Here is a 14,367-nt window from a genome sequence, read left to right as displayed (position 1 = left end):
TCATATAATGTGTCTGAATGATTTTCCTTTTGTACCTATGCTAATTTCAGAAAACTTTTCTGGGGCAAATCATTGCAATATTATCGTTGAAATAGACATTTGGAGGTTCCTATTATGGTTGGGTTCATTCTAGTAATTACATGATCAGCAAATGTTTGATAGTTAAGAGGAAAACTAATTTTAATAGGGACATTTTAGAACTATAAAATTTAAAAAAAACAAGCATTAAATAATTCAGCTAATACAAGACTGCAGCTCTTCCAGTCATGGTTCTTGTCTGGGCTGTTATGTGTCTATAAAACCTGTCCTCCTTTTGAGCCCTATATAAGCAGATTCTATTATTCCTAATTGTACTTTGCAAATGTCAATCACAAGACAAGTCATGAAATCACCTGTACAGCAGAAAAAAGCTGTACAATATTCTTTATTATATGTCCTGTCCAGCTTGTTCTATCCCGGCCCATACTAATTACAGTGGTAGGTTAAACTACAGCAGCACTTTGTTGTTTAGAAAATAAAAATGGCTATTTTGATGCATAGGAAAACAATTTGTTGTTAAGAGATTCTTGTTTCAGATTATGAACTTCTTTTCAAAGGGGGAGAGAGGGGAATTCAGATGAGTTAATAGTAGAACTGGAGAAAGTATCCAGATTTCAAAACAACTTTCTGGATAATCAAATACCAAAAATACATTTAAAGTTTTTTCCTGTCATCACATAGAAAACAGCCTGCTCTCAGAAGAAAAATGTTTCACGAGAGGGGAACAAAAGGGGAAAAAGAATACCTATGATAACCCACTTGTCAGCTTACCTTCGGTTTTGGTTCTTCAGTCCCAATTTCATTTTTATCTCTGCTGTCAATGTGAGCTGAAATAAAAGGGAAAAGCCCTATACTTAGTATGCTTTCTGGGAGAGATAAGTGAAGCAATAAATTATAAAATAAATTTGGAATATAACAAACTATTTGGGCAACTATCACACGCAATTCTCCTTTCTCATTTTAATGCAAACAGCAAGCATGCTTTGTCTAGCATTAAATACTCCGGAAAATATTTTTTTTTAAAAACCCAGCAAAAATCAAGCCAGCTGTATTGAGAACACAAAATACTGTGTTCCCAACCAACTGAAACCATTTTTGGCAACTCCTCCAATGTTTTTGTGTGAAGCTCTGTTTGCAAAGTGATGTCAAGAGCTGGCAAGATCACTTTGTGTCTTTAATGACTATAGCAATGGAGCAGCCTATCAGTATCTTGTCATTTTTTAATACAAATGGATGTAATGCTTTATCTGCTTGTAACTCCTTGAAAAGAGAGCAAAGCAGTTTGAAGGTATTCCATTTTACATTAGAGTAGTCTTCCTTCTCTGTATAAAAAAAACCTATGCACCGTCAGAAGCATATAATTGGGATAATAAAGGAAGTTTTTTGGGGGGGATCATGATGTTTCACAAGCATAATTATTCCCAATAGCTTTGCCTCCTCTGGGCCAGTCTGGATCTTATGGTAAAGCTTAGCTTGGTAGAGCATTTAATAGGGCAGCCATTGTTAGAAAAGGGCTACTGCCTTCATGCTGTATCTTGGTTCAAGGAATCAGCTGGATTTCAGGAAATAAAGTTTTTGTGGCCCACTCATCTAATCTAACCAGTGGTTTTACATCAAAAGATTTCACAATGCTTAAGCCAATTTCATTGCAGACAGATTATTTTTAGACCATTTGTAATTCAAGATTTTTTTTCTTTATGCAGCTGAACCAAAGTTAGAAAATAACCCTACTGCTGATTACTAAAGGAATAATTTAACTCAGTTTAAATTTACCAAGTTGTGTTTCACGGATGAGAATAGTACACATATTTAATTCTACCACTGTAACAAAGAAGGTTCATTAGCTGTTTGCATTATATGCATTATAATATAGTGAAAGTAAATCCAAACTAATGCATTTTGCAGAACTGTCTTAGTATACAATATTTTATAATATAAAATAATAGATTTATAATATTAATGTAAAGCTTTAGTTTATTTTAGAGTTCAATATTAGAGAATGGAATTTCTGTCTACATTTTATTCTGCTTTCTTTAATTAATTGTTGCTTAAGATTTAATATCTGTAAAATACCAGTCCAGGTCCAAATTTTTAATTCAAGATTTCCTAACAATAGAGGTAGTATTATTTGACTAGATTCCTAATTCTTTAGAAAAATTAATAAATTGGGAAAAGTTGAGGAAGAGAAGAAAAATCATTCTCTCCAGTACACACCTGACAACTAAATAGTGCTCTCTTAAAAACTAAATTATTCAAAGGCTCAAACATTTTCTGTATTCGGTTACTACTTCTCAATAAGTTTGGGATCCAGTAGCTCAATTTACATAGTCTACTACTGAGTGAAATAAATAGTTGTCCAGAGGTTTAGAGTGCACTTTATAAAAATGGTCCGACTGATGGATGCCACTTTTAAAAATGTTTTATCCTTGACTCAAAATAGGGGGAAAAAGCCCCAAACAATACAAAAACAATTAAGTAGGGCTTAGTGGGGGGCAGAATGGACTATATGGCTAAAAGAAATAGGACTTACAAAAAGCCATATTGTGCCAAGGGAAAATATAGAATTATATTTGTCTATTCTATAAAACATAGTTTTGCTTACCTGTATAAGGTAATTTTAATGGTTATAGAATTAATTTTGTGCTTATAGAGTTGAAAAACATCTGCCAGCACTAAAATAAAAGCAGGCATTTTACCCTACCTCGTCTTAAGACTTTTCATATGTCATTTTCTGCTCAGTCCCTTCTCAAAAATGCAGCAATTTTTGTTCTCATTATTTTCCCCTATAGGCCTTTGATGAGCAGAGAGAAATCAAACAAAGATCTGTTTTGGAAAATGTGAAAAGGCTATATGACTGCATTGGAACATGCAGAATTATATTATAACTATTAATATTAGTAGCATTGTATTGGAAAGTAGAAGCTTGTCTTCTCCCTTAACAATGGATGACTGCAAATTTCTTTCATTCATTTCATTTCATTCATTCATTCATTCATTCACTCACTCACTCACTCATCCAATTTCTATAGCCATCCATCTCAGTCAATGGTTCTGGGTGGTATATAATTCAAAAAACATATTGCAATCAAAATACTAAAAACATTTTAAAAGAATAAAAACAATATACATAGCAGCCAAGATACTTGGCCTGATAGCAATACAATTGGGAAACGAGGCCCTTAACACATTCCGTGGCTCAGGCTTGAGAACATAGTCAGGTTTTTAGGGTTTTGTGAAAGGCTAACAGTGTTGGGGCCGTTCTAATATCTGAAGGAAGGATGGAAAGACTGTCTTCTAGTCCCTGCCAGCCAACACTCTTTTGCTGACGGGATCTACAGCATGCCTATGCGGCAAAATCTGGTTGGAGAGGTAGAGACTCTTGGGAAAAGATGATCTCTCACGTATCATGATCCCAAACCATGTAGGGCTTTAAGGGTAATTACCAACATCTTGAATTGTATTTGGAAACACACCAGTAGCCAATGCAACTCACACAAAACTGGTGTTATGTATGCCGTGTATCTGGCATCATTTACTATCTGTGCAACCACATTCTGCACCAGCTGAAGTTTCCAAATGGTAAATTTCCTTTCTGACAAATGCCTGAAAAACTAAGTGGCCATTTTTGTCTGTCCTGTAAACAATCTGTTCTACTGCTTATAAACATCTTTTCTGAGCTTTCCCAAAATATTTAAAATATTTTTTCAGGTGCAGACAGTGTCTAGATGAGATTATTTTTATCCTCACTTATCTTTTCTTGTCATTGTCTACAGCAATGTGCTAAGGATTCTTCTGCTCTAGATTTAACACAATTCCTTCCTCAAGAGAATGGCCCAGCACTGAATATCAGAAGGTAGAGAGGAATATTAACTTCTAGTGGAGACACCCTGGAGATGAAGGTTTACTCAAGCCCTACATGCTTTAATGACTTCACAATTAGACAAAAATTAATGAACATCAACTAGGAAAGGACAAAACAAGTACAGGTATAGCCTCTAGTATACCTTTGTTCAAACTGGGTGCTTTCCTTCAAACACAGAATTCTGAGCAAAGTCTATCCTGGCCAAAAAATTCAAAGAGCCCAGACTATGGAAGATCAACTTGAGGGCACAGTGGCTTATTGCTGAATACAATTTCTATCATCCATGAACCGGTACAATTGGCTACTTTGGCTTCTTGAACCAAATAGTGTCCTGTGTTCCAACTCTTCGTTGCATGAACCATAACACTTGTTCTCTTTTCTTTACTGTTTAAATCCTTGGATCTATTTGGACTTTTAATTTCTGAATCAGTTTACTGCTTCTGTATATCTTTCTGGCTTTCTCTTTGTGGAACAAGACCTAAAACAACATAACATCACAGCTGTTCCCAGCCCTGACCTTGATCAAAAACTGGACAAATTGCTGATTCAGGTTCTGTATCTTTTTTGGGCACCTGGAGGGCAGGAAGACTGGTTCACATTTTATCAATTCTTGACAGCCTCTGTCTGGCCTCTCTATTTTCCAGCACTCAATGGCAATGAGGCTGTGTATGAAAGCTCTATACTATCTTTCTCTTTTTTTTCCCTATGCAATATTTTTTTATCTCCTAATAGTCTAGACTATGGATCAACCTAAAAGAAAAATCTGCAAGAAATATATGGAAAGGCTCTATTTTCAATTAAGTAAGCTGGTTCCTAAATAAGGTTGGGTGTGGGGGTATGGTGTTCTTATTTTTATCTCATTTACATCATCATGAATTATTTCCACTCACTCCAAGTAATAACATAGTAACACAAAGCATTATCATGACAAAGAGATAGGAAGATAACACATAACACATACCCAGAAGTATTTATAATCACTTACAAACTTGGGGAAATGATTATTTCCTGAAGAAAAACTGAGTGCTACTGTAATACTTAATATAACCAACATCTCTTTAATCTAAAAGATTATTTGTTGAGCCTAAAAAAGTTGTAAGACTTTATTAATTTGAACTATTTCAAATATAAAGAAGAATGTAAAAATCAAGGGATCTATCTTTATACAATTGTTTTAATACAATTATTTCCATTATTACAAAATTAAAACTATTACAATTACTTTGAAATGATAAGTTTTGAATATGCCCATAAAAGCACCTCTTTATTTGATACGTCCAGCATCTTTATTTTTTAAAAAACAATTAACCAATCAAAGTTGGTAGCACTAATACAGCAGGATTATTTTCTAGCTATTGGAAACATATTTTAATAGCTGTAACTATTAATCTATTATGGCATTTACCACTTTATCTCTATGAAGCACAGTTTACTTCTTTTTATTTATTTTGTGACATGATTCACAGCTTCAGACAATTTGATCTAAATCATCATCTTACATTTTCCTTCATGTTGTCTACAATCATTTTCAAGATGGGTAGCCAAAATTCTAAGAGAGCACTGACACAGGGGGTAAATACAAAGAACTAATTTAACTGTAATGATCAACTGTGGCTTATCACTACCTCAAAAGCTTCAGATGTATGTTATTTCTTCTCCTTTGTGATTGTGAGCACAAGGATGATGTTTTTCTTTCCAATTTCATTTGACCAGTGTGGTCCTACTGTACAATTAAAGTCAATTATGTTTTGATGAAATAACTCAAATGTTTAAACTATGATGTAATTAGTTTCAATTAACCACAGCTAAGACTTAACAATCTGCCCAGGTTCAGGCATACACTGCAGTTTAATAAAACAAAGAAGCAAGTACATTTTGTAGACATGGTTGCTTTTAGTTCAGGTCTTGTTCCTCCCAAAAAACAATTCATTCCATAAAACCAAACTGAAAGTGAAACCTATCAATTAGGGAACACAAAATTCAACTGCATCTCTAACTGGCCAAGAATTTGGAAAGGTGAGTTGAAATAATGAATGGCAGAAGCTATGCTGTTCATAATGTAGGTTTATACTGCTCTTATTATTTACATTTATTTTTTGATTAACTTTGTCCAGTGCTTTTTTTATTTGTTCTATCTCTCTCTCTCTCTCTCTCATCACTAAAACAATACATAGCCTAAGCTAAGTCAGCAATTTCTAGGGGTCAAAACACTTTTTAGATATATAGGAAATAAACTTTACTGTGCTTACCTTGAGCATCCCCCGAAGCATGGTCTTCATGGTTAGGAGTACAAACTATGCCTGCTTCCTCAGCTAAATTTTCCAAATTAAAGATGGGGAAATGATTTCAACATTAAAAACAGAACAAGACAAATGTTTCTGTATTTTCAAATGATATGTGAATATTTGGAAATGCGTGGCAGTACATTTAAATGAAAATGAAATAAACTGATGAGAAACATTTCTACTGAAATAAATCACATTCTATTCATCAATTACAACATACACCTGAAGAAAAATGTAATAAAACTGACAGGGTTTACAGAAAATATTTAACTAAAAAGATATTGATCTGAACATTTATGAATACACCATTAATTTGCACAGCTAAGTATGTTGAAACTGAATGAAATCAATGAGCTTATAGGCTTTTTGGAAGATGCAAACTTTGTTTTGACAGTTTTTTTTTAACAAAGGCATTTTTGTATATTTTTATATAGACATGTAACAATATAGCATAGTCATGTTCAGCTGCAATTGAGTCAATATAATTTAGCTATGCTTATCTTCAGCTGGGTTAACTGAAAATTTTAAAAAGAAAATCAACATTTCCTTTGATTGCTAAAATTATCTGGAGAGTCTTGATCCAGATATTCATGGAATTTCAGAAAGCATGATTAAGAACTGTCAATGTATTTTGAATAAAATATGTTCGGCAATACATATAATGAAATATAATACTCTAATGATACTTCTATACTATACCATACTCTATATCATATATAATGCTTTATTATTGCCAAAGCTGGCTGGATAAAATTCTGAGAGTTGGAAGTCTACACATCTAAAAGTTGGTAAGATTGAGAAACACTGTTCTATTTTATTTCTGACTGCAGGGTTCTCATTAGGGCAGCAATACAAGTTGCAGCACAAAGGTCAAATCCTTTTTGGTGCCTCTTGTCATGCCGCTCCCCAACTTTAAACATCAGTAGTTCTGTGAACTTGCTCCTTTCAAAGGAATTATAGTGGAAGATATTCCTGGCTGTAATTTTCTCTAAACATCACTTCTTGATGAAAAGTATAAAGTAGCGAAGATTTGTTCCCAATAAAGCATATCTTTAAGCACTGAATCCCAGAGATTGCTGCTTACAATATTATTATAAATTTAAACTCAAAGTGCTTCCATTTCTTATGAGTCAACATCTGGAAGATTTTTTTCCTCCCCTTGATGGAAGAAACAATAAAATGTGTAGGGGGAAGGAGTGGTATTACAGTAAAAATGGTGTTGTATGAATCCTCTGTAAAATAAATAAAGGTTAGGTGTAGATTGCTTCCAGATGAGACACGTCTTGTGAAACCATCCAGCCTTGTTCATTTAATTTTTACTAGGACTGTTTCTAATATTTTTTCATTAATATCAGCAGACAAAGTAGGCATTTGCCCAAAAAAAGTTATCTAATAATTGATCGTGATTTCTTTGGTGACCAGAAAATCTCCCACACACAAAAAAAAACCTAGTAGGGAAAGAAAAAAAAGACAGGAGAGAGAAAGAGAGAGAGAGAGAGAGAGAGAGAGAGAGAGAGAGAGAGAAGGAGGAGGAGGAGGAGGAGAAAGAGGAGAAAGAAAGAAAGAAAGAAAGAAAGAAAGAAAGAAAGAAAGAAAGAAAGAAAGAAAGAAAGAAAGAAAGAAAGAAAGAAAGAAAGAAAGAAAGAAAGAAAGAAAGAAAGAAAGAAGGCAGGTTATACTTCTCATGTAAAGAATAAATCTAACTAGAATGTATCGTAAAAGTAAATACTGAAAGATGTTTTGTCACAAATCAGATACAAGATTGGTCCTTTTGTTATCTGACAAAGGGTACTCTAGAGTCTAAGACAGGCATGTCAAACTGCCGGCCCTCAGGCCAGATCCATCATACTGAAACCGCGCCCACCCCATTGCCAGCAATGGGGAAAAAGTCGCAATACGTCATGCAACATCACCTGACGTCGTGAGTTTGACATGCCTGGTCTAAGAGATTTCATAATCTTATATATCAATAGGAAAGGCATGAAAATGTAAATAAGAAAATAAATTACAGATAGTTCTCAACTTAGTTTAGTGGTTGTTTGAAGTTACAAGGACACTGAAAAACATTGCTTATGACTGTTTTTCACACAACCATTGCAACATCTCCATAGTCACGTGATCAAAATTCAGATAGTTGGCAACTGGTTCATATTTATGACATTTGCAGTATCCCGGGCTCATGTAATCACTTTTTGCAACCATCTGCTAAGCAAAGTCAACATGGAAGCTAGATTCACAACTGCAGTGGTACAGTTAACAACAGTGGCAAATAAGGTCATAAAATGGGATAAAATTCACTTAACTGCCTCACTTAGCAAAAGAAATTTTGGGCTCAATTGTGGTCATAAGTCAAGAACCTACGTAAAAAAGTCTAACTTTCTTTAAGGTTAAGGTTACGACACCAAGCTGGCAGGAACAGCCAACACTCCAGAAGACAGGCTTAGGATACAGGAGGATCTGGACAGACTTGAACACTGGGCGCTATCTAACAAAATGAAATTCAATGGTAAAAAAAGTAAGGTTCTACATTTAGGCAAGAAAAACCAAATGTACAGGTATAGTATAGGGGGTAACTTGCTCAATAGTAGTAACTGCAAGAGGGACCTCGGAGTCCTAGTGGACAATCATTTAAATATGAGCCAGCAGTGTGCTGCAGCTGCCAAAAAAGCCAACACAGTGCTAGGCTGCATTAACAGAGGGATAGAATCAAGATCACGTGAAGTATTAATACCACTTTACAATGCCTTGGTAAGGCCACACTTGGAATACTGCNGAAACTTCCTGACAGTTAGAACAATTAACCAGTGGAACAACCTGCCTCCAGAAGCGGTGAATGCGCCAACACTGGAAGTTTTTAAGAAGAAACTGGACAGCCATTTGTCCGAAATGGTATAGGGTTTCCTGCCTGAGCAGGGGGTTGGACTAGATGACCTCCGAGGTCCCTTCCAACTTTATCATCATCATCATCATCAACATCATCAATCATCATCATCATCATCATCATCATCATCATCATTATTATTATTATTATTATTATTATTATTATTATTATTATTATTATTATTATATAATGGATTTTGCACCTATATAAAATAAAATCCTTCGAACCAGCAGAAAACTGGCACTTAGCCCCTTCCTTTAAACAGACCTAGTAAGAAGATTTTATGTTAAGGACAGAACAGTATTATTCTGTTCAGTTTAACTTACATGTTCCTATCAAATCCTGCAATAGGATGGTTTATTTGACTAAATAGATTATTTTGAAAAAATATACAAATAAGCAACCTGCCTTTTCTCCTATATGCTTAATTCAGCTAGGAGATTATCACAATGACCTACAGGAAGATGGATGCAAAAACATCAAAAGAACAAGAAATCTGCACAGCTCTACTACAGAAACAGCTCATATGGATTTTTTTCGATAGGAAAAAAAATGGGTTAATGGCTGATTTCTGAGTTCAATAATGCACACTAGATAAGAATAAACAGATCTTGAGTGGCTTATATTTAGATCCATGGGGATATAAATTAGTGATGATTCTTAAATCCCATGGATTTCTAGTCTAATCCAAATGTGTTTACATTTGAAAAATTATTGAAGAAAAAAGTTCTCCCGATAGGATAAAAAGAATGTACAAAGTTTAAAAAGACATCATACAAAAAAAGCTCTTTCAACATCTTACTTAAGGAAGGGATGTTCTCCTTCACACTTGATAATAAGTAAGATAAAGAAGAAGATTCATGATTCAAATGTTCAAACTACCATTAGTTTAATGAAAAGTTGAGGTATATAAGGTACTTCACTTTGCCTCAGTAAAAAGTAATTATGATGATTATCCCATAGGACCCATGTTCAATATTTTGACCTGGGAAAAGTGCTAACAATAATGCAATCTTTTAAAAGTGAAAATATTCAATAACCATCAGTTTAATGGGAAGCCCCATTAAAGTTAGATAAAGTAACACAAACATATAACAGTTTCTACAATGGCAAACCAAGGAGAAGGTAATAGAAAGGAATCTATGGATGGGGTTCTAGATCAAGAATTACCAGGTGCCTCCTAAGTAATGAAGAGGTTAGAAGCATATTTATAGCTTTGACAGCATATCTTCATTTGTTACTTATGCATTTGAACATTTAACATTTCCAGTATAAAATTTCCTGTTGACAAATGTTCTGAATGAAGCAGACATAAGATTCACCTACCCTTCAGATGTGACAGCTGTATATTAATATTAATATTTTATAGATCCCACTGTAGTTGTATAATTACATATTTCATAGATAAAAAACAGTTCAGTTCTGCACTTCTCTCTTCCTCAGACTTTTTAGACTACATTATTCTATTTTAGTGCTTTAACATTATCTCTTTGGGCTATTTAAAGAATGCTTTTTTGTTGTAGTTTAAATGAATACAAAGCAATTGATGAACAGAAGACAAATGTCATACTGTAGTCCATTTATAACTCGGGACCTTGCATGAGAAGGAGACTCTATCAGAGTCTCCCTAAAGAATTAGAAGGAATCATAGAATTGTTTGCGTTAATCCTGTTTCTCTTAGTAGATTAGTAGATAACAGTACAGCAATTTTAGCAGAATTTATTGTTGAGAATTCCACCATTCATATTTAGATATTCAAATAAACAGATATGAATCACTATATCATTCAGAGCTTGCACCAATGATTCCAACTATGAAGACAGAATAAGCGGTAAACCATTAAGTGTTTTGCCTTCACAGCACAGTGCAGAGACAGGATCTAAGGAGAAGGGAGATGTAGCTGGCAATGTCTCTTTCAACTAACAGCAGATGATTTGATCTACAGAATCTTGACTGCATGTGGATTTGAAAGTAGAATTATTAATTCAAGATAAAAATCACACAGGGCAAAAATGAAGATCGCTACCAGTGACTAAAGGCGGAGTCTTCATTTTTCACAAATGAAGATACCAGTGAACAGCCCTTTATTTGATGAAGTTGCAAATATCAAAAATAGTATGCTTGAAGAAGATTAACTGGGTAATATGTAGGGGTTTATGCTTCAGCTGGATATTTAAGATCTTAGAAAAACCGTTCATGGCCTATAGCTTTTATGATTTAATTTATGATTTAAGTTAAGATTTCAGTGAGAGATAGGGTTACATTCTAGCAAATTATCTCTACAAAGCTGTTTAGACAACCATAAAAAGAAAAAAAAGCAGGAAGGAATTTGTTTAAGTGAATGAGCCCCACCCATTCAAGGGGAAGAGTGGGGCCTTGGTGTGTTTGCACCAAGATCATGATCCCTTACTAGAAAACCAAATTCATCAGTGAGGCCCTCAATCTATTATCACCTATGGAATCCTGAAATGTGCTATAATAGGCATGGAACCAAGAAATTATAAAGAAGTTCATAATATTGCCTCTGTTCCCCTGCCTTCAACCCCAAACTGCCTTATAGCATATTGTCAAGAATGCTGCAATGTACAGATGCCTGTGCCCTTCAAAATTACAACATATTATAAAACTAAGTAGGGAGAGTCTCTACGTCACATCTGAACTACCTTCACTTGCCTCACCTGTGGTTCCTTCAAGCATCCCTACATGCTGATGAGCTGAGTTTCGATCCTCATAAGCTCTGTTCTGTACTAATGGAGCCGTAATATCTATAACAAATACCAAGATGATGCAACTTTCAAGTAAAAGTTCTGCAAGTCAAACTTTTGCAGATTGGTTACATTATGAAGATTGGTTCTTAAGAATTAAGAAAACTGATTGGTTACATTAAGAATATTGAAGACTATTCTGCTATAAAAAGCTGTCATACAAAAGCAATCATTTCCCATTTTCTGAGATAAGCTAGAGAAGCAGTCAGTAAGTTAACACAATTTTAAATTTGGTGCATATAAAATCAAAACAAGATCAGGTTCAGATTTTGGAAGAAATTTAAAGCTAAAATGTAGAAATCTTATTCAAACCACTGCACCATCATCAAGCTGGTTGTAAAACAAAATATCAGGTATCTCCCCAAACAATAGCAAGATCAGTTACCCTAAAAAGTTAAGAAATAATATAGATTTTTAAAAAGATGCATTCTGCATCAGGTAAACTTTAAAGAAAGTTAAACAGTATGGCAGTGAAAATCCAACGGGGGGGGGGAACCCCGGGTTTTTGAGGCTGCAGACTAGAGTGCATTCACGCGCCTCCAATCCCCTTGCGTGCTGCAAAGCCAGATTGGAGTTCTCGGGCCGCTCCTTCCAGCCCATTTCGGAGCCGGTTCAAAAGCGAAGGGAATTGTTCCCACCCCACCCAATCGCTGCAGGGCTTCGTTTCCAAAGACCCTCTGCACAGGCTCTGGACAAACAGAGATCCGGGACTGAAAAAGCAGCAACGGGAGCGAAGGGCTGTGTTCAAAGGAGGAGGAAAAAGGATAAAGTGGGAGAAGCCCAAGGGAGACTTCCTCCATCACCCTGCAAGCGGAGGCGGGGGGGGGGGTGAAAGCTTTCCCCGCCTACTTCTACTTGCTGCTGCTGCCGAGCAGCACATTCGGATCCCTTCTCCCTTCCCCCCCCCCCCCCCTTGCCTCTGCTTGCAGGGTGATGGAGGTCTCTCTTCGGCATGGAACAGAGCATCAGCTTCAGTCGGTGCTTTGGAGAATCTTCTCCCATCACCCAGAGGAGCATGAGAGCGGCAAGACCCGAACAGCTGAAGGGAGGAGCCGAGAGAGAAAACCTCAGTATCGGATTGAAAAAAAACTTGGAAAAACCCGGAGACGGGAAGACCAGGAATGAGACTCAGATTTATCATAACCGGTTTGCCGAACTCAACAAAAAATTAGATATCAGTTCTGCTGAACCAGTGTGAACCGGCTGAATCCCACCACTGCACCGATCCATCATTTTTCTTCAGCTACGGATTAGACTTCTTTCTTTCTAGAGACTTCACCAATGCTTCCAATACCAGGGATTAAAATGCCCATTGTCTATAAAATATTTCTGTTTGATGTAGCTTGAGTAAAAGTGTTTCTATATTCTATAATCTTCACTCTCTTGGCATTTTTCACCAAAAATAATTATTATATTTAGTGGCCCACAGAGGAACATTTAGAGAACTGCTTATGTTACAGATTCAGTGATGCTTCAAGAAGTGATGTTTAGAAGATTCCACTTGCCAGATTTCATAGAAACAGTGTTACCAAAATTAAGATGCAATGGAACAAGTATTTATAGGTGTAAAATGCTTTTAACACTAGAGAACATTTCCAGCCCAAAAGAGGAAAAATAATCTTGAATAAAAAATGTAATCATCATTTATGAATTACTGCAGCAAAGATTTAAGTAAATTAATAAGGGCATGCCTACATTTTAGTTCTTCAAGTTTGCTTGTATTTTTTTCTGCAATCCTGTCTTTGAGGCTCACAAATCAGGAAACTACAGAGCATTTGAAAGTAGGATTTGTTTGTCACCTTCTGTTAAAACTGCCCTTTAATTGATGCATTCCAAATATTTGAAAACTGAAGCAACTTCATATAGCAAATGTACTCAATTTAAATTAAGAGCAACAGGTTTCTAGAGCATAGTAACTTCACTGAAGCATGTACTTTTACATGTGTTGATTTAAACAAAGAAACAAATGACAAAGATGGCACAAATAAAAATAATTATTTTCTGCATGGCTAATTGTGTAACCGTAATTCCATTTGAAGCAGCATAATTTTAGCAATCACATCTGGATCATCAGATAGGAAAGCTTTCTTTACGATAAAAAAGTGAGGGTTTGCTTGTTTCATTTTCAATGTAAGATAGCAAAATAGTTATTTGTAAAACTCTACAATTTGCTGTGTTTATAGTATAGGTCTGTAGGGTAATCATGGTATAAAATTAATTTTAATTTAGTAATGAACTAGAGTTATAGATAGAACCTAAATTTACCTAATTCTAACCCTAACTAACCCATTACCCTTTCGTCCATAGGCTTAAAAGAATGTGTGTATAAAGGGGCTTTGGTCTTACCTGAACGCCTTTTCTCAGCATGATGATGGATAATCCACATGATTGGGTTTCCTGAAGTCCCTTGTACCCAATAAGACTAAGTCTGAGATAGCCACGCCTCTTGCCTGGTCGCACATGCCCAGTTCCGACGGAGGCGAAGCAACAGACAAAGTCAGGCGTGTTGGTCTCCAGACTCCTGTCACCGTGCCC

The 14,367-nt window shown here is 35.5% G+C and overlaps 1 protein-coding gene across 1 annotated transcript in view; it reads right to left on the bottom strand.

Annotated features, from left to right (window-relative positions):
• Nucleotides 1–14,367, bottom strand: part of MAPT (microtubule associated protein tau) — a 61,310-nt gene that overhangs the window by 31,838 nt on the left and 15,105 nt on the right. Inside the window, exons 3-4 of the mRNA XM_029287349.1 lie at nt 6,151–6,213; nt 811–866 (exon numbers count right to left, since the gene is read on the bottom strand). Coding sequence (XP_029143182.1) covers nt 811–866; nt 6,151–6,213 — 119 coding nt within the window. The remainder of the gene's footprint in view (nt 1–810; nt 867–6,150; nt 6,214–14,367) is intronic.

Source organism: Protobothrops mucrosquamatus, unplaced genomic scaffold (assembly GCF_001527695.2).
Source record: "Protobothrops mucrosquamatus isolate PMUCROS unplaced genomic scaffold, P.Mucros_1.0 scaffold1, whole genome shotgun sequence".
NCBI classification, from domain to species: domain Eukaryota; kingdom Metazoa; phylum Chordata; class Lepidosauria; order Squamata; family Viperidae; genus Protobothrops; species Protobothrops mucrosquamatus.
This window is presented reverse-complemented; position numbering and strand designations above follow the sequence as displayed.